The sequence below is a fragment of the Triplophysa rosa genome, linkage group LG7 (genome assembly GCF_024868665.1).
Source record: "Triplophysa rosa linkage group LG7, Trosa_1v2, whole genome shotgun sequence".
NCBI lineage: Eukaryota > Metazoa > Chordata > Actinopteri > Cypriniformes > Nemacheilidae > Triplophysa > Triplophysa rosa.
The window spans coordinates 14,673,342-14,699,910 of record NC_079896.1 but is presented as its reverse complement, the minus strand read 5'-3'; the positions used below and the strand labels follow the sequence as shown (position 1 = coordinate 14,699,910).

Genomic DNA, 26,569 nt, shown 5'->3' with positions numbered 1-26,569 from the left:
TGCGTCATTTAAACCCCACACTACTGATTGTCATCTTTCAAAGATTCAGTGAGTGACCATGCATCATGACCATCTTAAAGACGTTTGGTTGGTTATCCCTGCCGTTTGAGTATCAAAGATGGTGGTGCACTAAAGTGAGAGCGAGTAATGTGGTAATGAGAGGGCCTCTGAGGGCTGGTTCTTTTCCCTCATTAGGATAATAAGTAAGACATCCCTAACATGACATCAGCTGGAAAATGTGGCAATTACAAAACCTTACTTGGGCTCCTGGAAGCAACAAGAACAAACCAATTCCTTGCAGCAATCTGTTCCCTATAATGTGTGTCATGTAAATGAAAGGTCTGAACATCCTATTTTAATTTCAACACCCCCCTCCCCCATCACAACCACCTTAGCTTGTTACCAGTGCCTGACTTCCCTCATTTCTGCCCTTTGGAAGTCAATTTTAACCATAGGTTAAATAAAATGAAAGTATCATGGTCAGAAGGTCACCACAAATTGATCATTTACCGGCCCACAATGTTTTGAGGATGATATCTAGCATCGCATTACTTTCGGTAATGGGGCTAATGGTCTGCACTGAGGTCGCTTTTGGAGCAAAGCACAGTGAAATAGCTTATGTCAAGATTTTTTATTTGATTTACAAATGCTGAATACGAAAATTGGTGAATTGCAGTTTTGAGGTATGATACCTTGTATGCCCTAAAGGTTTACTTCCCGCGTTTCATCGTATAATATAAATTATCATAGCTCAGCTTTTAAAAAGCCTTAAAAATGGAAGAGCATTTTAAAATGGCACTCATCTGAATTGCAAAACACGGCGGAACGTCGGAATTTAGAACTTTCCAGCTTTTTGTAATAAACTACATAGTCTATGTACGTTAACTGAAATATGAATATATTTAGAAGCGTATCTAAATTATACGGTCCTTAAAATTTGTTATTTTTTAGCATATTGCACGCGTCGTACGGTTGTGGAAAGCATTTTCGATGGCATTTTCATTTTTACAAACCCTACAAAAATTGTAGCGTATAAGGTATCCCAATTCATTTGGCGCACGAATATCTGTATTAATGGCCATTATCAAATCAGGTTAGAAATTCATAGTAGCCTATAATATTAGACTGTAGCATTTCATCTGGACATATGTTTTTCCAATTGAGTTAATCATGTACTCAATTAATTTCACAACTGACTAAATGTGTCAGCTTTTCCGGAAAACGCCACTGATTAACTTTTTTTGTCGTTATCCAAGAGCAGTCGGTGTGACCTTACATTATTTCGACTGTTTTTCAAGCGCATTTTTTTGTTTGTTTATTTTACCTAAACTTGTATTGCATTTGTATTAAAAGTCTTTGTATGTGTGCTCTTTGTATGCATGTATTTGTAGACTAATAATAATAATAATATGTGTTTATTTTTTATTTTATTTTAATTGTATAGGCTTTTCGAATATGTTTTACATATCTATTATTAATATTATTGTTATTTTATTATTATTGAGAGAATGCAATACATGCACTAATATGCATGTCACATTGTTTCTAACGACATAGCAAAAGCCAGCTTGGCTTAAAAAAATTAATAATGTAGAAATTATCACATATTCCCCCCAATTAGAGGAGTCCAAGTAAACGCGCCCTGAGGCTAGTCTATTTTAGGGTCTCTATTCTAGATTCAATCAAGTCCGCCAGGGAATGATATTGTAAGAAAATCATAGTAATGTTCACTTAATAACATTTACTTAATTCCTTTAAGAAAACCCATGTGATCAATTTGTTGCCTATAGCCGTATTTAGTTTATTTAGGCTACTGCATTGATATGTTTTATACCTGCGTCGCTATAACTACAGCTTTGCTGATGTGCTGTATTGACGACTGTGGTCATGTATTATGCATGGTATAATTTTTGGCTCATATGTTTCTCATTACATTTATCTGCGTTTCTTATTTAAATTTCCGTTTATTCATTTTGGACCACGTTAGTACACATCCACTCGCGGATACCTTTTTAATAGAAGTGTTATACATAGGCCCTATACGACGATTTTTTTATTTACACGCTTATCTTAAACAGAATAAAACAAATGACAAATAGTAAATGTTATCCCCGGGAGACTTCTACAAAGGTCCATAATTGTTTATATAAAATGTTTCTTTTAATTTACTCACGCTGTGAAGACCCACGCCTGCTGTCTGTCCGCGGCGGTTCTCCTATAGAACAGCTGCCAGACCGGGAGCAGCTTCGACATTCCCACAGCAAATGCATCAAACTATCTGTTCTCATGTAGCCTATAGCAGACCGGTCCCGAGCTCGTTTATTTGAATAAACGCCTATGCTAATGAGTACTGACGGGTTTATACAGTTTTCAAAGAGCTAATGTTTTGTAGGTATTAAATGTAAAATTATATACTACAAAATTTTAAGACTTATTTTATTAGTTCATCTTAAATTGATGATTAAGGTTCAATACACTACTGCAAAAAAGTTAAGTGTAATCGGGCATTTACTTTTTAATGAAATGTCTTGAGCCTAACACATCCGAACGTTTGGTTTGTTTTAATTTCCCTTAATTTTCAACATTTACAATTATGGGACTTTTTTTAAACCACAGGATACCCTGAAAATTTTTTTTAAATACATGAGCCTTAAACATGACCCTTTTTCAAGAGAAGGCTTCTGACAATAACTTTTTATCATTTTGTCTTTATTTCACCCTTTCTTTCCATCTAATAAACTTTATAAGTGTATGTAGTATAAGTGTATTTGTACCAAAAAAGAGAAAACAAACAATCTGACAATGAACAGTCATTTTACTGTCACGGTCCCAGGCTTGTCTGGTTTTTGTTTGGCCTATAGGTCAGAAATTGTCCATATTAAATAATACATCTTTTTCTTAGATAAAATGGCCCCTTGGCGTTTTCTGGAGCAAAAATGCTTCTTGTGAAAGTCCAGCGCAGTCTCTCACACCATTTGTTTGATACTTTTGTATCGCAGTGTCTTTTAATAATTTTACCGAGGATGCGGTGTGCCCGGTATTGAGTTTGATATCGGGTTTAGTGCCGGTTGTCCCCCAGGTCCAAGGCCATGAATGAGCACTCTAGGGACGAGCGGTCTCTGGAGTGATGGATGCGGTGTAGACGGAGTCCGGTACATACTGCTGTACATGGCAGCGGCGGCGGCGGCCGCTGTCGTGCTGTCCACGGTTCCTAACAAGCTCGGGTGATAGAAATACGGGGACGGGAACATTCTCTGTAAAGCCGAATAATTTCCTGCTTCAGCCAGCAGTTCTAATCCGACAGCCGTCTGTCTTTTCCATTTCGTCCTGCAATGAGATCAAATACAAGAAATAAATGATTAAATTCTCCACTTGGGGTCTTGTTGCCAGATTATTCTGGACGTGCAAGGTGGCTTCTGCCACAAAATTTACACAAAATTTAATTTATATAGGTTATATAAGTTAAACAATAAAGGTAAATGTATAAAATTATGTAGGACTTGTAATAGAACAATTAATTAAAATGAAAAAATCAGCTAAATGTCCACAATTTTTCCTCACTCAGCTTACTGTTTACTGATAGGCCTAATGAATGAAATTTTTTAGCAGTAGCATGCATAAAATTCCCTTTTTACGTTTTAATTAACACATTACAGTTTAAAAGTAACAAAAACGATAAACGAAATGCAAGACCAAATTAAAATGACTTTTTTCAGCAAATCTAAATTTTATAGATACAAAAATAGAAGAGAAAAATAAAGCAACTCTTGGGGCTAACCTTAAATGTGTGCATGTAAAATATCTTATTTTATACAGAATATTTATATATAAATACACGTCTACTTTTTCTGCTCCCAACTTTAAAAATATTCTCCAACCATATATATATATATATATATATATATTGTTGTTGTTGTTGTTGCACTTGTTATTATTAATAAATTATTGTTATTATAAATTGCTATTTGAAATCTTACCGTCGATTTTGGTACCAGGTCTTGACTTGTGTGTCTGTGAGGTTTAGGGCTGCTGCCAGGTCCATTCGGTCCTGTACACTGAGGTATTTCTGTCTCTCGAAACTGCGCTCCAACTGGTTGAGCTGATGGTCGGAGAAGGCCGTCCGCGCTTTGCGAGGTTTCTTGGAGCGGATGGGCGGACTATCTCTGGAACTAGATATTTCCCGATCTCCCTCTTCTTTTGTTCCTAAAAAAGTTAATGCAAAGTTATTTCAGATGTATTTCACCATTTCCTAATTAAATAATACGTGTAAATAATTGTAGACTATACTTAGAAATGTTATAGTAACACTTAACGTTTCTTAAAGTTACAAAACATTATATTCAATTTATTTAGTAATTATTGTTTAAAAGGTTTCATTAATAATTTCGCTGTAGGCCTAAATTATGCTCTAATGTGTATAAACCTGGTGCTTTTTTGTTTTGTTTAATTTTTAAGTTTATCTTCAGCACACCAGTATCGTTAAAAAGTCTAAGAGCAGCTAGACCAATAAATGTTTCAGTCTGTTTTCTCAAAACAAGAAAGATTACATATAAGAAAATATTACGCCAAAACTAACTGAATCGATATGTCAATCTGTCTCATGTGTAGCAGTTTTTACTGGGCTCCGAAATCCCCCCTCAAGGAAGAACAATAATCTCTCTAATTGACCCACTAGGGAGGGTCCCACACCAGGCAAAATTCACCAGCCTTTACATCTGTTGTGCTAATATCAGAGAATAACCTCAGTGACAAGCTAACAATATTATTTTCGCCAATTGTTCTAATTTGTTCTTAACGTTTTTTCGTATCGAAAAATAAAATATTTAATAAAAATAAAGTATTAAGATGTGTGTTACTATTACATGCATGCATTATTCCACCGATGGATTTATAATATGTATTAGTATAATACAGTGAAGAAGTTTGACAGCATTCATTAACTGTGCTGTGCTGAGCATTTTCTTATTTCAATTGGTCGGATTTGTAAATAAACTATATTTATATTATTTAAAAACATTTTAAAACTGATTAATTTTGTTTCTAAATCATTTATTTGATTAAGCTTAATTTTGTAATGTACATAGCAATGTTCATTATGTGGTGTTATTACATAGGCCACAGCGTAATACAAAAAAAGAAACATATTTATTATGTACTTTATGGTCCTTATTATTACATATTAATATTCGTATTCAAATAAATTGAATTAACAATATGCAACGCGAACACTGCGGTAGTGTTACCCGATTTATTGATCAATATTATTATTATTTTGTGCACGTAAAAACACAGCCTTACCGTTGCACTTCAAATCACTCTGAATGTCATCTCTTTTGTCAAGTTTGCTTCTGTTTTCGTCTTGTTCTAGTTTGGGTCTGATGCCGTCCGGGGCGCTCTCTGTTTTGGGGCTGTGATGTGGAGATGGTACGCTGGTGCTGTAAGGAGCGCACGCTGCCAGCGGTTTGCTGTCGCCCAAAATGTCTTTGATTAGAAAGGAGGAGGTGGCAGTCCTGGGGGCACAGCCGGCCTGCCCGAGCGGATGAGGCGGAGAAAGCTGCAAACTCTGAGCCTGACTGTGATGATGGTGGTGATGGTGAAGGGTGTCTTGGACCAGATGCGGTTCTGGATGCTCCATCGTGACTGAGATCGGGGATGATGGGGCTGTTCCCACAGTGTCTATCTCCGAACATGGTGATGGTGTCGCCTGGCTCCTGAAATCCGCTGTTCTGTTGTTGTCACTAAGACGAAAATCCCCGTTCATTAGTACTGAGCTGCCAGAATTGGTTGTGGACAAAATAGTGTCTATTCCGAAACTAGACCCACTGGATCCTTCCATAGTATAAGAAAAAAACAGAGTAGTTAAGTCGTCTTCATAACTTTTCTGTATTTTTTTTATAAAAAAGGGTTCTTTGACGAAATCAATTGCGCGCCAATTTACGGAACATAAAAGTTAACGCATTAAAAAATCCCGAAAAAGTACAAAAACAACATTTCTAAATACAAAATCCTTGCATTAAAGGAAAGAGAAATACAGCCTGCGCTCCAAGATGTTGTAACATTCAAGGTGAAACGTGGAAAGCAAGTGGATCGTATAGTCCACGTCCTTTTGTTATAGTTATTGAACTTTCTTTCAAAGTTGAGGTGTGGAGAGATTCGGATGCTCTAACTCCTCGACATCACGCTCCCTTTTGCCACTAATCGTTGTAGTGTTGTTCTACAATGACTTCCTACATTGACGTCATATTTTCTCCTTTATTATAACACACTCCTCGTGTTCCCTTCTCTCCTCTCATTGGTTACATGGTACTGCGTCGGTCCAATCAGCGATTTTTACTTCATCATTACACTTTAGAGCCACTCATTGATTTCGCTATGCTCGTTTGAAACCTTCCCTCCGCTGCTGTCTCAGATGGCATCTTCATTAGATATAAATACGTATTTTAGAACATCCAAGTTAACATTTCACATTGTCTATTCTATACATATTACATGTTACTATAATAATTACAAAAACAATAACTGTGTAACCACTAGATGAGCCACAAAATGATTACGCGAAAAGTACACGCAGCATAATAACTCCATATGATAGGCTGTTACATGAGCTTTATGATGTAAAGAATATTATACGTTTTTTAGCCTGTACACTAAACACAGCCAATGCAAATGAAGTAAATCAGAAAATAATTGTTGAACCTATGTATGTTATAACATCTAAGTTTTCAGTTTTAAAAAATGTCTAAGAAACGTAACAGAAAATCCCTATAGGCAAAACAAAACTGCCATTTATTCTTTGAGAGCAGGGAGACAGTAAAACGCGCTGGAAAATAAACCCGTTTTGAGCTGATAGTCATTGTGTGTGTCAGGGCCTTTGAGTTAAAGCACTGATTCTAAATAGCTCAAGGGAATGAAATGATGGCGAATATTGTACATGACACATGCCCGACTCTTGCCTATTTTTTAATAAACCCTGAGTCTACTCGTTGCAAGCGTTATACCTAAGCTTTAGTTCGTTTTGTTTATTTACATCCGAGAATATTATTTTTAGTTTAGGTAGTGAAAATTAACGAAATTCCTACGACTCAGACTACAGGGAAAATATCTGTGATAGGCTAATAGCATAGCCTAATAATAAAACTAATAATAACAATAAAACGAAAAATGACACTTTGGCGTCTACTTTGGCGAATCTTACTATGATGATATATTTTATTTTAATGTCAGACTCTAAATTCCTATTTTAAAATTTTAACTATAAATATACGCCGCTGAGTGCAGATACAATAATGCGATGTATGTATATGGCTTACCCTCTCTGATCTCCTTCAGACGGACTCACAGCTAGTAATATCGGACTGCTCTCTTCGTCCTCTAACGTAGGCTTGTTGCGGTCGTATTTTCCAGTGAAGCACTCCACTGTGCTTTCAAACCTGTTTGCTACCACATCCCGTAACGGACGAAACCGAGCTCTTTTAGTCTTTTTTACTGAATTACCGACGTGGGAGTCGTCATAGGTTCGTTCTTAATTCCTAAACAGGACTACATCAGAGAAGAGTTTTATATACATTTTATTTTTTATATTATTAAATATAATAGTAAATACAGTCATGTTAATTCAAACGTTTTAAATTATATTACAATCAATATAAAAGACGGCACGTTATGAGTTTTGCATTAAAAGTTCATAGAGAATACCAATTGTTTCTAGTAAAATTTGGCAAATTGTCTGATCTTCCTGGAGATTATGTTTTATTTGATGAATTTCTAGAGTGTAAAACAAGTACGCTTGTTCTGTATAATTTCTGTTCCATTTGTCTCACGTGCTATTTTGGTGCGACCTGTTTTCTTAGCTCCTATAGTAAATATTAGGTTTTAAAGTATGATGTTGATGTGATTTAAAGAAACGCTTTTGTATTAAAAAGAAACATTAAAATATAACCCAAAGCCCGTCGAAGATTTTAACAGTGTGGGTTATAAAATTTTGTTTGCAATTCTTGTAATTCTTCTAATGCCATAATTGTAAACTGCACTGAAGATACCACAGGCGTAGCTAATTGGTGTTATAAGACGCACACAATCTTAGATGATTTTAAACGTTCAATTTGAACACTAGGCGGCGACAAAGCTGTGAATCCACGTCAATAATTTAAAGATTGCTTTTAATTGCAGGACAATATCAATCTTTTTCACACACTGACAAATTTTTTTTTCCAAATCCAACCTTGTTTATTAGGTTTATATATATATATATAGTGTATATTTATATATCAAAGCAATTAAACACGAATCATTAGAAATAAAGGTTACAGTACCCCCCAATGTATATTTACCAATTTACTCAAAATATAACAATTTTACGGTCACATTTCAAGGTTATTTATAATGTTTTTATTTTTAAAAATTGTATTGGTCAAAAATTTATGTTATGTCTAGAAGCCTAATCAAATGCAAAGATATATATTCAAATAAACAAATTAATTGAGATAGAGGGGCGAAATGTTTTGCCTCAAGATATGTGAAAACGATCTATTGGCAATGTATGTCGCTCCGTTGAAGAAAATCAAAGCGATGGTTGAACACGCCAGTCAATCTCATGAGACTACAGCAGCATGTTAATTAACAGTTCAGTAATTGCAGCAACTCATTGAGCCGCAATCAATCGCTTTATTAGGTTTAAGGGCGCCGCTGGAACAAATTGAATACAACCAGTCAGGGTATCATCTGATCAGCCGGGGCCAATGGTCGATGATCGGGCAGTGAAATTGTAGTTTGCACTGTATTGATTCTCTTTGCGGCTGTCTATTGAAATTGTCACCTCTGACAGAAACACAGATCTCTTCTTATCTGTCACACACACTACAAATGATTTACTCCACATAAATCCTGGATGTAGTTTACAAAGCCTAGTTATAAAAAAACACAAAATATCACTGTGATAGGTCTTAGTTGTCAAGGAAATATATCATCAAAGCAAACAAAAGTATTGTGGTCATGTTAAATGCAAGATAAATGTTAATAAATACATTACTTTTTTTTCTTTTTCCAGCTATAATTATAAAATCCTTCTGGTAAGGTGAAGGTGCAAGAAAATGTTAGTATTCAAGGCAAAGTTTATGCAATCAGTTTCTAATAATGACAGTGAGTAAACAAATAATGATGAATTGATTTCTGTCAAAACCAGATGTACCATGTAATGCACTTTGTTCTTTCTTTTATTTTAATCATGCATGTTTAAACCCTGGCCTTTCCATGACCACATGAGTACAGTTCTAGTACCTGAGTAGTAAATAATATTTCATCTCTATTATGCCACTGAGTATGTCCTTAAAAATAAAAGGCTGCTGCCAACACAACCAATTCCACAAATGTCCCTCATCTATGACATATGCTGTTGTCCATAGACCTAATTTTAAAACATATAAATCAATATGAAATCTGAGCTGTTGAGCTGTCAGTGGTGTGCTTGCAGATTATCTTTGTAGATCTTTTAATACAATTAAGATGGTATACAGGCCATATTACAATTATTATTACAAATAGATAAATATACAGAAGTTTACAGGCTTCCCAAAAATTAGTGTAATCACAAGAAAATACCATCTTAATTGTGTTTACATACACAAATATTATTTTTTATTTCAGTGATACAAAACACAGCTGTAACATATGTGCCATACACATATTTACAAATCTGTATTGTAGCTGATAGGGTTGGTTACAACAGACAGTCTCACAAATGTCTCTCACTAATCATGTCTAACAGCTCTATTTAAGATGACAGAAAAAGGCTAACATAAAATTGTCATAAGAGTTAAAATTCAACAGGAAATGTTATTTTAGAAGCTCTTCTACAGGAGGTTGGTGCTCTCCGTGAGCTATGACATTTGTAGCAGTGGCTTTCAAGATCCCAATTTTGCAGTTTTTACTACATCTTAAGAGTATTTCCCCCTTCCTTTCAGCTGTGCCCGAATTTACACTGTAATAAAACATGTGACATTCAAGTTTAATTTGAAGCGCAGCTAGTATTAATCTATAGGCAAACAAGGGGGAGAAATAATAACCCTGCGACAAGGACACAGAAAGGTCCATGGCCTAGATGAACATCAATTACAGTTTTAATTCAACACTCTTATTAAATGTTAAAAGAGATGAGAGCGCACGCAGGGGACGGAGAAGTGTGCATCGCCGATACCCCGTACCGTTTTGTATACGTGAAACAGCAATTTTAGTAAACGGCAATGACACATGCATCAGATGATTGTCCATCCCCACATTGGATCTCTTTGTGTTCTCTGTGGTGCATGCTCAAGGAAAGAACATTGATTTCTACGCTTCGGCCACAGACCAGCCCTGACAATGTTGTTCTTGCAGATAGAAGCGTCTTTACAATCACCTAATTATCGGAGCTGTCAATCAGGGTGGGCCGCGGCTGACTCTAACCGTGTCCGCGAGCTGCATTCCTGCGCGCGACTGAGTGCGTGATTGATCTGTGCTGATGGCATCGAGCCGCCTCATGACGTGTGGTTCTATACCGCGTGCACGCTTCACGAAGGTAATCGGGGTCAGTAGGGGTCAGTGCCACTTCCTATTACCTGAAGTCTAAAAGCGCAAAAATCATAAGTATATAAGACAGAAGATTGGGGAATGAGGGGTGGAGAGTGTGAACACCGAACCTCGCTCAAGGGGTAAGCGAGTAATTGAGCAAGACGCGAAAATTATTTCTTTTCAAAGCAACAAAAGGAAGATTTAAATTGTCCAGCGCTGATTTAGTCAGATTTTACACCATTCGCACGTTATTACCCTAGGCATTAGCAATGGCAGAATATTTTGCAGGCTACCAGGCTATGCTTATCGATGTGTTTTCTGTGGGCTTTAACTGCTGTCATCTAAATTTAGCTCAGCCCATATGGCTCAGCTTTCAAATCTAGCTCTAGAGGTCTTAGTAAATTACAATTTCGGTTTTTGCATAAGTACACAACTTAGGCTATTTACAAGTTAAGCATTTGTTAATTGTAGGCTACTGTTAGTAGGCTACATTTACCAACGTAACGGGCATAATGTTTATAAGGAACCTGGATTGATCGAGTATTAATGGACAATTTATAATTAACGTAAAAATGTCCTCTACAAATATCATATTTAATGTTAGCCTACTGTTTGCTTCCGCAATAAAAACACAATGAAAACCATCCTTTTTAAAATATTACTTGAATAGTTTAACGCTGCGATGTGTGATTTTTTTTGTGCTGATATACATTCTATAATTAATAATAATTATTATTATTATTAAATAACTACAATACGATAAGTTTAGTATTCTCATTCTTCTTATTATTAACAGTTAATAATAAATATGACTTACATAATTTGTTTGATTAAAATATTTTTTCTTAAATACGATTGTGTATATATATACAACTAAAATAATATTAATAGTAGTAGTATATTAAATTATTTTAGGCTACATTATATTATAAAGGCCACTAGCTAGATGACATGGGCCTATGTTTTTTTTTCTATTTTTAAAATATGTGGATTTGGTACAACAATAATGGCATAAATCCTCATTTTTTCTTTATATGAAAACTTTAAATTGTGATCTTGTCTCATAGCCCCCAAGCGACAGTTGGCAGGGAGGAAGAGGATGACGACGGCCTGTCAAGAATATTTATAATCATTAAAAACAATCGCAATGTGTAGCCTCCTTCGGTCCGTTCACCCGTCCCACTATGTGTAAGAGTGAAGACACAATGCAAGAACACGGGACAACAAAGTGTAAACTGAAAATCAAGCGGGTAAACAGTGTACAGATGGCTGCTGTACATAACGAACCCTGCAAAACCGTTGCGCGAGTAATGAGAGACAACACAGCATTTTGCAACACGTAAAATAAAGGTGAAATCATCAATGAGAGGGAGCAGGGATGAAAAAAAGAGGGGAAGAAGCAAAGCAGTGATTAAATGATCAAAAGCTGGCGGAGTGAGTCTCCATGTCACTGCCAAGCACACTCATCTACCTACAAGTGAAAGTTAGGTTTCAAGCACAGTGTAATTATAGCCATGGATGTCAGTTTGACATTAATGCAGCCAGCAGAAATTCCCTAATTGGCCTCAGAGGAGAAAGTGAACCAGAAAATATATTAACATTTTAAAAAAGCATATTTTGCCTAATCCTTTCACTTTCCAACAATATTTGAAGACCAAAATGCCCCAGGCATGAGAATTTAAATGAGCAATTTTGTTTTTGAAGGAAACGGCCAATGAGACAGAAAATAGACTAAAGGGAAATCATTAGTGTATGAGAGCTCCTGACAGGCTTGCTGGCTGACTGGCTGGCCTGTCACAGGGTGTCTGTGTTCTTTAGCTCCATGCTATGAGCTAAGCAGATAACATGAAAAGACCTTTAAACGTGCAGCCAAAAGTCAAAGCCTATTATCTTAAAATTCAAATGCAGTGTGGTGAGGAGGAAGATGGGTTGGTGGGGTACAGCCCTAGTTCTCACAGATGAAAAACTGTATCCAGGTGTTAAAACAGGCCCTGGTATGTAATATCAGCATACAGTGGCTGTGATAAATGTCCAAACATGGTTCATATGCAGCAGAAAAATGGGAAAGGTGGAGATAGCTGCAAAATGTTTAAAGTTGGAAAGGGTGGTTCTGTCACAGGAGAGTGGGCAGATGTGATATGACCATATCACGGAAACACAGCAAAGTGCACTCAGGAGATGTTAGGCCAGTCCTCTGGTGATGGAGCAGCTGAAGCTGACATGGCCCCAGGCACGCCACTGCAGGGCACTCACTTGCCCGCACTGCACTGCCTTTTTGAAACAAAGCACAGACCAGAAGAAGCCATCATGGCACTGACCACAAGGGCCAGACATATTACCTCCAGCAAGAAAAACGAAAGGGTGAGAAGATTGGGTGGATGAAGTGAATGGATTGATGAAGGAAAGTGAGAATAACAACAGATTGGAGCCGGTGTGACACTTCAGTGTGATAACAATTGTATCATAGCTATTTCTATCCATCACAGTGTCTAACATTGCTAGCAATGGACATATATATTTCACAGGTAACTTATAAACTTGTTTATGCCTGTGTGAGTATAATTTGACATTTTCCATTTGCACACCGTCTCTGACATTTTTTTCTTTCTTACATTAGTTACTTTCCAAGGTTGGGCAGGGTATTTGATCTCTTGCTGCACTAAATACAATGAGCAAGGAATTTAATCAAGGCCTTTGATAAACATTTGGCATGAAGCAGTTGGGCTCTTGTCTTTGACACCTTCAGCCCAAGGCGAGAGATTGCGACAAAGAACCATTTTCACTTGTAATTTCAGGAATTCTACCCACCCTGTCAGCCAAAGCTGTCACTCATTCTTACATGAGGATGGTGGATATCAAAGGAAGACAGGACTTTTCATCTCAGAGAAGCACATGTACGTTAGAAGTTAAGACAAATTTCAACCAAAAAAAGTGCATCTTAGCAGCAGTCAACTAGTTTTTACAAGCACAGATGTTTTGTTGTCTAAGCAATTAGTGTGATGTGCAATAATAATTCATTCAACTAGTCACTTGATTTTAAAATAATTTAGTATTTTTGTAATCAGTGGACGGGAACAAAATGATGTGCAGTTTCCAAGAAAATAAGAAAACATTTCACCTTTGAACAGTTTATCTATATGAAAATTACAGAGAAAGCAAACTTACACTCAGGGTTTGTCAGCATTTTTATTGCTCATACATATCATATTTTTATTAATAAATAATGAAGTACGCTGGAAAAAAAGAGGACCATTGCAACATACAGTGCACAAACGTTACATTTGCGTCCTTGATGTTTTCAGTGAATGAACGGAGACATTGTCATACCAGCAGGACACCATGTGTCTGACTGCAACACTAGGCTTGCTGTGGGCAAGGAGAGAGAAAAGGAACGAGAAATAGAGAGAGTCAGGCCTCTCCTATGGTTTCTCCTCGTTACGTGCTCTCCAGATGGGAACATGGAGAGCTGGCTGTTCTCTTTCTCATCAATACCGTGTAGCCTTTTGTCAGTAATTTGCAATAAGTGTCCACACCACATCTTTAGGGAGCTGGAAATCATTACTGGCTAAGGTCCTGCTCAGCTCCTAATTGGAAGCGTAGGGCCTTATCAACTGAGGATTTTTCCAGACCTCTGACAGATACCAATACGAAAATCATTGTTCGGTTGTCAATTTAAGAGACCGTTAAAGGAGCTTATTTTAATTCTAATTGGAAGTTCCTCCCCACTTCATAGCAACTGCAAGAATATGAAAAAACGAGCCCATGCCAGTGTGTGTATATGTGTCTGTGCCTCTGAGCAAGTGTGGTGTCTGTGGCGAGTTGAGAGAGTTAAGGACCTCGGGAATCAGCTTTAAAGTGTTGTGCTATAGGTCAAATTGACAGGTTAGAGCTGTGACTAGCTTACAAATGAAGACAGTGAGCAAACACATTAGTTTACAAAAATCCTCACAGGTGGTTTCCAGGGACTTAATCATGGGCATGGATGTGGCTGAGTCGGGTCTGAAAAGCTTCCAATTAAGCAAAACTGCATCTACTTAAGACGTTTGTTTGGAGTGAAGGTGGGCTAGTATCGATTGGGATAAACTGACCGCCTGATGCAGCTCCTGCATATTTATGCTTGACTCTCCTGGTGTCCTGAAGCTGGGCTTTGCTCCTGTCACTGTTTTTAATCCAACACCAGGGACCTTGCAGGACCCTCTTGCTCAGGAAATAGCTGCGAACGCCACCAGATGTGGCAGTGACTAATATGAGTAAACGTTCCACGCTCGCCGATGCATGAGGCTCATGGAGAGAATTTGTGTCTGATTCTCGTTTAACAGCCAAGGGCGACGTCAGTACGCTTTCAGAGGGGGAGAAAATTTGTTTTGACATGACAATGTTGGTTGATCATCTTTAGTGAAGACTAATTGCACTCTTGAAGAACACACACTGACCATTCACATCACATGATATTTATGCGGATTCATCACATAGTGAAAGGATCCACAGAACATAAAACAATAAAAGAAAAAAGTAGGAAAAGCTGAGAAACAAGAGGCATGTTTGCAGCGTTTTTTTTTTTTTGTCTTTGCATCATTTTCCTAATGTCCACTCTCTGGGAATCGGTGTTGTGTTTGCCGGCTGTTTTACTAGCTGTCAGAAAGCATTTAAAATGAGGAGGCATCTAAGCATACGCGTACAAGGGGATTCATTTGACCTCATTATACCGCAATAAAGCAAGAAGCCAGAAGTTTACTAAATATCACTGCACCACTCAGACTTCACATCATATCATGCAGAGGAGCACGCTAAAAAGATGATTTCAGAAACGTCTGGCGAGGAGAGGGAGGGATATGTGTGTGTGTGTGTGTGTGTGTGTGTGTGTGTGTGTGTGTGTGTGTGTGTGTGTGTGTGTGTGTGTGTGTGGTGGGGGGTTAACCTTCACTAGCCAGAAGGGATTCTGACAAACGCAGGGGGAAAAACAGCTACATAAAGCCCTGTTTAAGAGCAGATCCAGCGAAGAAAAAAGATTTATGCTTTTAATTAATGGCAATTAAACCATGCCTGTTGGGCTGGCCTATGGCAATTGTTCTCACTAAAAAGGAGGCTGGTGCTGGTGACAAGCATTTGAATCTACTAAGTTCTACCAGGGGAGATGACACTGCAGGCATCAAACCCAAACTAAATCAATAAAAGAATTAAACTTTTATAAATTGCATTTTGACAACTATCAGATATTGCAACGCTTTGATATTACAAATTCCTTGGAGGTGATGCAAACAAGAGGAGCGGCAGTTAGAGAGCCAAACAATCAAAGGCTTTCGGTAACATGCACTGTCAGATGCCTCAGTGCTATTAATTACTACAAATTAATGTGACTCTGCCCGTCTTGCCTGGAATAATAATCAGGCCAAAGCAGGCAGAGACATATGCACCCCTGACAAAAATAAAAAGACAAATCGTGCTCTCACACCCATATTTACTGAGCCAATCAGTGCAGCTTTGAAACATATAAACACACCCACGCATACACCGATCCAAACTCAAATGTATAATTTGTGACAAATTATTTTTAGCTACAGTAATGGTGAAATTTGATGGTGACCTACATTAACAAATGTTGGCAAGGTCCTCCTTTCACAGCATTAATTCAGGGCTTCGAGGGTGTTAGTATTCGCCCGCTGCAGACTCTTTGCTAATAAGCACACGTACTGTAGAAAAACAGATATTTTTAATCAACAGAGAGCACAACGGCACATTAGATGATTGGTAAATGCTTTGCTGTATTATATGCACTGCTGTGCTTTGCAGTTTTCATCATTTTTTGTCACTTCCCTTTTTATTAGACTGAAGCTACTTTGACACATAAAATACTATAAATTAATGTAATTTGACTTGACTAAATTAAAGATTCGCTAAGCATGCATGCTTTAGAGTCTGCAGCTCAACTTTTTCTGTAATTCGTGTCAGCGTGAGAACGTGGGCAACACCATGCTTCTGATACAGCAGGCAGTGACATCATTCATCTGGGAACCAACAGACTTTCTAAATGAGTCTATAAGCTCTGTGAGTATGCCCCCTCACTAAATTGTTTGTTATGAGCCTAATCAAGCTTGGCAGCAGTGCTTACGCACCCAATTTCTCATCCTTAACAGCCATATCATCAGTTGCATACAATACTACACAAGACTGGGCTGAATTTGTGCTAAATTCTGGTAATAATCAAACTCATGTTATATTTAATCCCCACAGAATGCCAAGCAATTTTTGATACCATTCTCAAGTTTACACACCTATCGTGAGTTAATTTGCATTACATAAAAGTGTGGCTCTGAAAAGTTTAATATAATAATGTTTTAAAATATAATTAGGAAAGCACTCTGGGTGGTTTTCTCAGCTTTTATTTATAACGTTTTAATATTCAGGTTTTATTTTACATTCTCAGAATACTTTTTCTCAACAAAGTGATAAGAAAAGGCACATATTGCAGATATAATCACCAGGTGTTTGTTTGCATGCCTCCAAAGGTGAATAAAATAATAAGACATATTGCATTACTTTGTGCATGTTAGCGTTGTTACTTTTTATTGGCAGGTGTGTTTACTTTATCTTTAAGGTCAGCGGCTGTGTTTCCTTGCTGATCTTCTCTAAAACTACGCATTCTTATTCCCCTGCCTTTAGCCACATTTGACACTTGTGAATCGGGCGAGCCCTTTGGGAAGTGAGGGTCTGACCTCCCCCTGTATAGCCTAAGCAGAGAGAATTAAGGGGGTGAGTGAAAGAGGAAGTAAGTTTTCTGGTTAAGTGATGTCTTAAAGGGATATTTCACCCTAAAATTAAAATGCTGTCATCATTTACTCACACAATCAAAAGCTATCCGACCCTGACTGGAGACTCACACTGACTCTTTCACTTTTCAAATAATTTCCTGTGAAATTCTCTTTCTCTGATGTCGACTTAAAAGGCACCTCTGTTAAATTTAAAGAAATATCTGCGTCTTTTTATGCTGTTTTCAATCTCACTCTCAACTGCTTTATCTTTAATTTTACCATAAAAGTTGCAATATTCACCTGAAGCGAATAAATCTGAAACGATAAGAGCTTTTGAGAATACCAGACATACCCTCCCTCATTAAGTTCTAATATGATAAAAGGAACCTGGAAAATGAGTGTGAGTGCTTGCCTGCTTGTGCGTAGAGAGATACTGTTTAGTAAGCCGCGAATGTAGAATAATAGATTGTGCCCTAAATCTGTAAGTGTACAGTAAGTCATGCATTGTTTAATGGGGTTGCATTAAAGATTTTAACCAAATTTCATTTACACAGCAAAAAGACACATTTAGCAACATAATTTTGTACATTAAATGCAATTTCCCTCAGTTTAAAACTGCTCAACATTTATATGCATTTAGACTTCATTATGATAATTTGATATTTTAACTCAATGGCCAGAGGCTGGATTATGTGTGCTGTCTCTTTTATAATGTTAATGTCTGCCTTTGAAAATGAGGCATGTAGCCATTGATTTTTGGAGCTTATCTGTGTAACGCCATTGGTTTAATCTTGTTTCTGTCTCATTCTCTGTTTTAAGCTTTACATGTGCAGGGCGAGTACAACATAGATATGTAATTGATAAGATAATAAATGCTTTGTTTGTATATTATTGTAAATACATATGTCATATGTTTTTTTGTCCTCACTTTTTAATATATGTAGTAATGATCATGTAAGAAGAGGAGAAGTAAAAAAAATAAAAGTACCAGCGAGGAATCAGAGAGACAGATTAGTGCCTCTCTGGTACTTCAGTGAATCAGGACAGGGATTACCGTGCCAACAGCTGCGCCTGCAAGTCCCCTGACTGAGAAGAATTACATGTATTATCACCTAGATCATTAAAGCAGGGTTCAGCGATTGCCGAATTGCTTCAATCAATTCATCCACAGATAACACGCGAGCAGCCAGACCCCCTGCATGAGAACTTGACTTAATTGGCCAATAAGTGGTAAGGAAGGGTGCATGCTATTTGATCAAATTACTGGGGACCTGGCGAAAGGGATTACTTTTCTTCAGGGGGAGGAAAGAAGAGAGGACGAGACACAAAAGGGAGGAGGAGGGGTCGCTGTGGGTCAGGGCTTCTGGAAGGAGGGCCTGTCTTCAGCTAAAAGCGAGGTGGTTGAAAAATGTTGGCCCACTTGGCGGCGGACTGAGGAAGCGCAAGGAGGAGGAAAGGAGAGGGGGAATTCAGGTCATTCTTTTGCTTGGGGAGATGGTCTCATTCATCATCACCCCCTTGGCCTGGTTTCTGCCTAGAGATGGCTGTAAACTAACAACTTCCACATGATCCTGGCTTTCCTTCATTATGTTTCCTGCTTTATGGCAGATTGAATTTACATTCCATGTACATTATCTACATATATGCACAATTTCATTAACGTACGAGTCCGTTAGGGCAAGATTTATTATTATCACAATTCTTTAGCATTTTTAGCACACTACAACGGCTGAACTATGCAGAAAACTTAGATCACAGCCATTGTAACAAATAAGAATGTCAAGGTGCACACTGAAACATAGCACAACAGTGCATGTTCTTGCAGTTTTGTTGGCAATGTTTTAAATGTATTTAAATGAATGTTTTCAATAAGCCACGATTTTAAACATTCATGCTAAAAATAACTTGATATATTATTCATAAACGTATATAAGTCATGTGTATTAAAAAATATATTTTATTCAAGCCATTGTGTGCATATTCTATTGCTTAAAATTTTCTGCCCAGCTCTCGTGATAATTCCTGTCTGCGCAGCGAAAATGTGTTAGTCACGGATGCTAAAGTGCTATGGACATTAATTCTGTCTTTGCAGAAGAACCCACCTGCAATGAGCAGTGCATCTGTAATGCTAGCGAAATGAGCAGCCCTCTAGGGGGCCAGGCGTTAGAACCAAATATTGGACAGAATTAGAATCTCTGCCTCTGTGGCTATCCATAATGTCATTAACATAAAGGCAATTAAATGAGTTTTTAACCTCCAACCTCTTTTTGTTATTAATGAACATTGGATGTAAGAGAAGTGCAAGCGAGACTGTGGCGGTAATTATCTCCTCATAAGAGAGCCGAAACAGGCTTAAATGGGAAAGCAAAACAGATGATTATTGGAAGTGTTTGTAGCAGGCCTAGCCCATGGGGGGCTTCTTTAATTTAATCACATGACATGGAACCAGGAGGATTAATTAGATGGGCTTTTTCCCTTTCTGGGCATAGTGGTGCCAGCCTTGAATACTGGCATCCTACAATGCAAATAGAGATCTCTCCTCCTTCACAATTAGATTGTCACTGTGATTATTATGAACGACAGACCCGCCTGTTCGCTGAGGACATCCTCATGGAAACATTTTCTCCATCTGTGAGAAATTCGACGGAGCAGGGGAGGAGTGTGTGCTGTTTATTTACCGCAATCTCAGCTTTTATCTGTTTATTTTTACCTCCTGTTAGTCAAGAAAATAACAATAATGACTTGTGCTTTCAAGGAATAATATGTGGGCACAAATCCGTATTTCCGATGAAACAATGGGAATGGGAATTTTACAAGTATGCATACAAACTGAACAGCAATCACGGTGTAAAATAACTACACAACTTTCACACAGAGGAATCAAACTGAACGTGCGCATGACATGGATGATAAACTGTTTCTCCTTTAGCACCTCTGCGCGACACACAGGAGAAACTGGTTTATTTTTCTCAGAGATACAGAACATTAATCATAGCCATTAGTGTGTTGTGTGTGTGCGCAGTGCACTGTGCATGTCCTTGAGTTTTGGTGCTTGAATGGGTGCACAATACAAACAAGCAATGACAAAGTTACAGTTTATCAACAAAAAACTGGATGCATTTTTTCAAGTGGAGAATCGATACAAGCTCAGAGACAAAGCACCATGTTATCCTTACAGCTCTTCAGGCCACAGGGGTTTAACACGAGAGCCGAGACACCACCAACAAGAAATCACTTGAGCTAAAACACTGCTCTCCCTCCTCCTGTTTTTCCTCCCTTACCTCATGCTCCCCAGACAATGTGGTTGGAGGTCACAGGTCATCATCACTGTGTTCTTGAGGTCTGCAAACAACTCATTACTGAGCCAGTGGTCTCACCGGGGCAGAGGCTCATGGGAAAATGTGGCAGTGTAGCATATGACTGCCCCTGTGAGTTTTGGTGTCTCCTCGGGGAAGACCTTGCTGTTTTTATGTACCTCTCTCATGTTTAATCAATAGTTAACTCATGTCAACCCTCAGTTTACACATGCACATGGGGTGAGGTTAGAAAGGAAGAAAATAAAAGATGGTAGCTTCAAGCTCGATGTGCTCTTGAAGCAATTATAGTTTAATATAACTATAACTCTTTTGTATAAATATTTTATAATTTATATTTTAAAAATAAACTTGATGAATTCCCAAAATTATTTCATGAAATGTGCAATCGAATTAACAGTTTATCTTTCGTAACAAAAAAAAATAATGCAGAATTGTAAATGTGGCTTTCCATATTGAAAACATGTCCATGGTTATGGAGAGTGTGATATTTCACAGCTCTATCAACTGCTAACTAAGCTGTCAAACGAGTAGAATCAGCTTGATCTTACCCAACAAGCAATACACAAATGAGCTATTGGCAATTTGCTGTGATTATGTGTGCAAATGGGTAGACTTGTTTTTAATTTGCTTTCCTTTGACAAAGTGTTAAAAATGATTATCCCCTCATGTCCGCACCTCACTCTTATAGCCAAGAGCATTATTTGCAATGTGACAACAGAGAAATGAAACATATGTAAGAAAAATTGAGAGTGAGAGAGACGGTGATAAAGACATTACGATGTTTAAAACAAACACGTCAAAGAACAAAGAAAGAATGTCACGAAAGCATGCCTGCTATGAGGTTGTCCTGCAGCCAAAATGTGGTCTGCTGGAGACCTCCTCTCAAACAGAGACCTGACAGAGGATAAATCTGTCTGGCCCAAGGTCAACCTGCAGTGAAAAGCCCCTGTGAACCCAGTGACCCCACGGTTCACGTTGACATCTCTATTGCAGCCACATAGACCCCATCCTTTCGTACAGCAGTTTTACTTTAGAATACATTTTTTGGAATACACTAGCTGGATTATGTGTGTTTCCTCAACTTTGGAACAATTTTGCCCTCTGAAAAAGGAAACTTGAAAAAAAAACTCTCATTTACAAACTCTCACTCTCATTTACTTTCATTAACAATGTGTCCAACAATGGAATATAATATATATATAATTCTGTAATCACAATCTATGGTTAAAATTGTATTTTTGTAATAAAAGGGCAGACTGTGATGCCTAAAGCCAGATTTTACATTTCAGAATAATCATTTTTATGTATAAATATTAGTTTTATGAATTTTTTTTAAATGCTAATTTGTAATGTAGAATAAAAAACGTTTTATCATTATATATACTGTATATATTATATATGATCAATTATCATTCTATTTTCTTCTGACATATTGTCCTACCAATACATTTGCATCTTTTGTGTCCATGTAAACATGACAGAAGTTCCAAGCTAAACCAAACCAACCCAACCAAACTGTGGCAACAAACAATTATTATTACAGTAGTTACACTGTATGTTTATTATATTTGTAGTGCAGCTCTAAATCAGGACATCCCCCTGTTCTGCTGGCTTTATTCTCTGTATTATTACTCTCTGACTCCTTCACTGGTCTGAGAGCTGTGGCTGAGATGTAGTTAATTGACTGTCTATGTGTGATTAATGATAGGACTTAAACATGCACATCCTGGACTTTCTGACCCAGAACTGAAAGGCAAGTTGGGCTCAGTGGGTCATCTCAGGAGAAGCACTTATCTTTCTCACACCAAACTCAGCATTTGGAGTCAGTGAGGAGAGTAGAAGTCGTGGGAACCAGGAGGATATAGATGATCTAAATTCAATGTTCAACAAAGATATTTAAAGATAGCCATTATTCTTTTTATGCCATTAAGAGTGTTTTTAAGTTTCTATTTAAATCAATTAGAATAAAAAGTTATATCAGACTAATACCAAACAACATTTCCTCCATATCTTGTCCCATTCTTCAGTAATAAATGTAATAATTGTGTGATGCCAGTACTTTTGTGGGTTCCAAGGATTTATTTCATTGTTTCAATCATTATTTACCCACCCTAACCCATATCTCAAATCCAAACCCATGTTTTAGATTTTAAAAGGATATTTTTTGAAGAGTCATCACACACATCCTTTTCATAGAATGGCAGCTCACAGTGAAAACAAATCTGTCAATTTAAAGTCATGATAATGTTAACTATTAACTGTATGTTAATACAGTAGTTTAGCTGCTAGAATATAAGTAAGGGTTTGATGTTGAACGTGATGGTAAATTAACTGTTCCTTAAAAGACAAGACAACAAATGCTAAGCATACTCCAGTACTGCAGCAAGTTAAACAGTTGAAGAGTTTAATACATTTATCTGTAAACTTCTTTAACGTGCATTCATTTGCAAACACAAGTCAACACATTTTTCTGACAAGCCTGCATTGTCCAGTGGTCTCACTAAACACATTCAGAGCCTCGTGTACATCCTGCATGGCTCATCACGGCTCTGCTGCTACAGTGGACAGCGAGGAGGAGACAGTCTCCACAGCAATTACATGTACACAGTGTGATCTACAAGCAGCCACCCTGCGTGAGCGAGTATGGTCTACATCAATCACTCTGCCACCAGACCCCAGAACCAACCACCGGTCAGATTAATGACAAAGGTCTTCTTAACATCATTACTGAGGGGTTTTAATCAACTCCCACCTCTTACCTCCTTATACCAACCCAAACAATTGCTTTAACAAAGCCTAGTCCTGTTGTTGCTCACTCACAGCAATGGCTCTTTCATACAGCAGTGGAGACTGTTGGAGATGCCAAGTATCAACAGAAAAGAGGAAAACAAACTCACAGACAGGTCATTGAACAAGACAGGTCAATAAGCAGAGCTAATTTGAATTAGCAGCTGTGCTCTGGCCAGCACAGAAAATGAACAGTTTGCCTCAGTGATGTCAAAGCCCTCAGCAGAGTTTACGAGTCTTCAGTCAGAGGGGATGGCCATGCACTATGCACTAGTCTTAACAAGAATGGTGACTGTCTCAGGGCATTCTTACTGGATATGTACTATAATGTAGCATGACCTACCAGTCTCGCCCACAAGCACCGCCTTTGTAGAAAGGGCTGGCCAGACCCCCACACAGACAGACATTGCCCCACACAAGCCGAAGGGCAGCACACATAAATGCACCGCTAATTATCCAAAGCAGCGGCCATCCAATTATGCATGCTTCAATCAGAGCTCAGAGGTTAAAGAACATGCACGGTTCTGTCCACCTCAAGCACAAACAGACATAAACATTCTGAACACATGCCAAAAAAAAGTACAACCATTCAATTATTAACGCAAATTAGCCTGCTAACTAAATCTTTTTCTCAATTGATTTATACATTCTGTCGAGAGCTTGATTGCGAGAAATGTTTTAATGGTGTTCGAACAAGACAATGTTTTTTTGCCTATCCAAATAAGGCACTGTAAATGGGCTTTAGGGTGATTTTTACTTCTGCATCGACCTATGCTGTATCCTCTACCACATAGGCAACGCATCGGTTTTCATTTCATTCTTCATTGTCCGAGTTGACAGGAAATGACGACTAGTCATCAGTGTCCACGTCCATGTTTCAAGAACTGAAGAAGAAGCAGTTTGTTGTGTACATTGATGGCGGCAAGTAAACAATCACTTTTGTTGCAGCTTGATTTGGTAAATACAGAAAAACGAATAATGTATTTAAATAATTCATTTGGAAATGCATATGATATGAGTAAACGGGATGCTGTCCCAGAGTTTTATGACCTCAAGGAGGGGTTCAAGCAGATCAATCACAGTGCTAACGGTCCGCGTCAAATTGACGCGTTGTAAAATTTTTGGAGTGCTGCATAGGGTACGCCGTAAGTAAAAATCATCCTTTAGTGATGCACAATGTCATCGGACGGACACCTTAATGGGAAAATGTAATGCTACATGGATTACACAACAGAGACTCCAGCAGCCCCCCTCTCTGCAGCGGTGGTTGAGATGTGATTACTTGCTGTCACATTAATTTTCCTTTGCCTCTTTTCAATCTTCAATGCAATATGAACCTGCTATGTAATTATTTGTAGAGCTAAGCTGAGAACTGATCTCAAAACAGTGTAGCTCGATGCAAATTGTTTTTTTCACTGTCAAGATTGAGCAAAAAAGGTTGAAACATTGCAAATATGATGTTCATGCATAAGAGGCTACACTGGAAGACCTGGTTTATTGTGTTTGCCAATTAGTAATGCTGGGTTTTGAAGAGCAGAAGGCAGCATCCCCAGGTGGGACTGAGACAGGGTGGGGTGCTACTTAATCTGAAGTGTCTCAGTAAAAACTCAGCAGGTTCAGTAGATATATAGCCTCCCTGAGCTCACATCATAGTCAACATACACTGCAGGCCTAATACAAATGACATAATAAGCCATTCACAAAATGAGACGCAGACTTCATCCAATTTTAAAAGAATATTTTTTTTAATCCAAAATCAAAAAAACTGTCAGGTTACAAAAAATGTGCTTCATGTGAACATCTTATTCACATTTAGTTAAACTGAAAAAGTTATTATGACTGAATCACCAGAAATGTCATTTTAAGGGCTGGTCCAGCAGAAATAGCACTTTAAGGATTTTACTTTTTACAATGTAATCACGTTTCATAACATGCAGTATGTATTGTTCCATCAAACTGATGGCCAGGTTTGGGCTGTAAAACAAGCAGGGAGGGGTTTATTAATGTTTGCCTGTTATTGTGCATGATCAAGTTAAAAGCAAGAGCCATGGTGTCTGCATAAACCAATGCAACTGCATCAATGTTATGTTTGTCTAAGGGGAGTGTGTGCTCTCTGATGGAAGCCATATTTATATTCAGCTCACAGAGGACTGATCATCTGCCACCATCTGCATAGTTTTACTGCCTGTGATCAGTACGTAACTACAACAGCCTGTCAGCAGGCTTTACAATGCCGTTACAGCGCCACAGTGCCACATCAAGCAGCCCTCTCCCATCATAAATGGCATCTTTTCACAACACACAGCTCTTTTTCTCCCTCTCACCTCATCTCCTGTCTCCGAGATCCTCCCACCCCTCACCCCCACTATCTCTGCTCTGTGTCTGAGTGAATGAGGTGGGTTTGAACAGTTTTGTCCGCTCTCTGAACAGCCCCAGGCCAGAATATGACCACAGCTTTGCAGCACACCTCGAAACCAACAGTTGAGGTGTCTCAGCTGTGCATTTAATAAGTCTAGTGTCGCTCTATAGGGGCTTCAGAGAGGGTAGATAAAGGTAAAATATGTTTGTGTTGTCTCTACGTGTTTGTGATATGTATCACTTAAGGACAGCATTGGAAGATTTTGTATTATTTACAGTAGATCTCCCACAGAGGAAATCATTTCTCATGAATACACAAAGCATATTCCTTCCAGCCTTAAAACAAAAACACACATTTACCTTTAAATCCTGACTGAAGCTAATACACTTGTCTCCAACTTGAAGAAAAAGCCGAGACAAAACGTGCTTTTAAACGTTGTCAGTTCCTGAATTTTCATCCCCAGCCGTCCTTCCTACACAATCGAAATCCCCCGTGACGTGTTTAGCATATTGTTTGTGAATAACATCCGTCTGGGTTGGTGGGGAGTACCTGGCATTGCCCCTTTGGCTGTGTAAAACATCTTCTCACTGTTTTCTGTCTTGCTTGCGGTTATTCTCTGTCTATTCTTTAAGGATTTCCTTCTGCATTATAACAGCCTCTGTGACAAGCCTCAAGATGTTACAGATAGAGAGAAATGGAGAGAGAGAGAGATCCTTGGGGAGGGCTTATTGATTTGTGAAATGCATTCAAAAGGGTTCCTGGCCCGTTTTACTGTGGGGCAGTTGGGTTTAACAAGGACTTTGAACTTCTCA

At 38.0% G+C, this 26,569-nt stretch overlaps 1 protein-coding gene across 2 annotated transcripts; it reads right to left on the bottom strand.

Moving 5' to 3' along the window:
* Positions 1–2,708: 2,708 nt before the first annotated feature.
* barhl2 (BarH-like homeobox 2) lies at positions 2,709–7,350 on the bottom strand. Of its 2 annotated transcripts, XM_057338393.1 has the most exons (4): positions 7,311–7,350; positions 5,299–5,829; positions 3,978–4,203; positions 2,709–3,327 (listed from the first exon to the last, which is right to left on the bottom strand). In XM_057338393.1, exons 2-4 carry the CDS (start codon positions 5,759–5,761, stop codon positions 3,015–3,017), a joined length of 1,002 nt encoding a protein of 333 aa, XP_057194376.1. In that variant the 5' UTR covers positions 5,762–5,829; positions 7,311–7,350; the 3' UTR covers positions 2,709–3,014. The 2 variants fall into 2 exon arrangements, with proteins under 2 accessions (XP_057194376.1, XP_057194375.1); XM_057338392.1 differs by lacking the exon at positions 7,311–7,350 and having other exon boundaries at positions 5,299–6,180.
* Between the last annotated feature and the right edge of the window lie 19,219 nt (positions 7,351–26,569).

Bases quoted from the DNA above. Each gene is read 5' to 3' on its own strand.
- barhl2 (XM_057338392.1), bottom strand. From the start codon at position 5,836: ATGGAAGGATCCAGTGGGTCTAGTTTCGGAATAGACACTATTTTGTCC. The intron at 4,204-5,298 runs GTAAGGCTGTGT...TAACTTTTTTAG, and splicing joins GAGTGATTTGAAGTGCAACG to GAACAAAAGAAGAGGGAGAT. The intron at 3,328-3,977 runs GTAAGATTTCAA...ATCTCATTGCAG, and splicing joins ACCTGGTACCAAAATCGACG to GACGAAATGGAAAAGACAGA.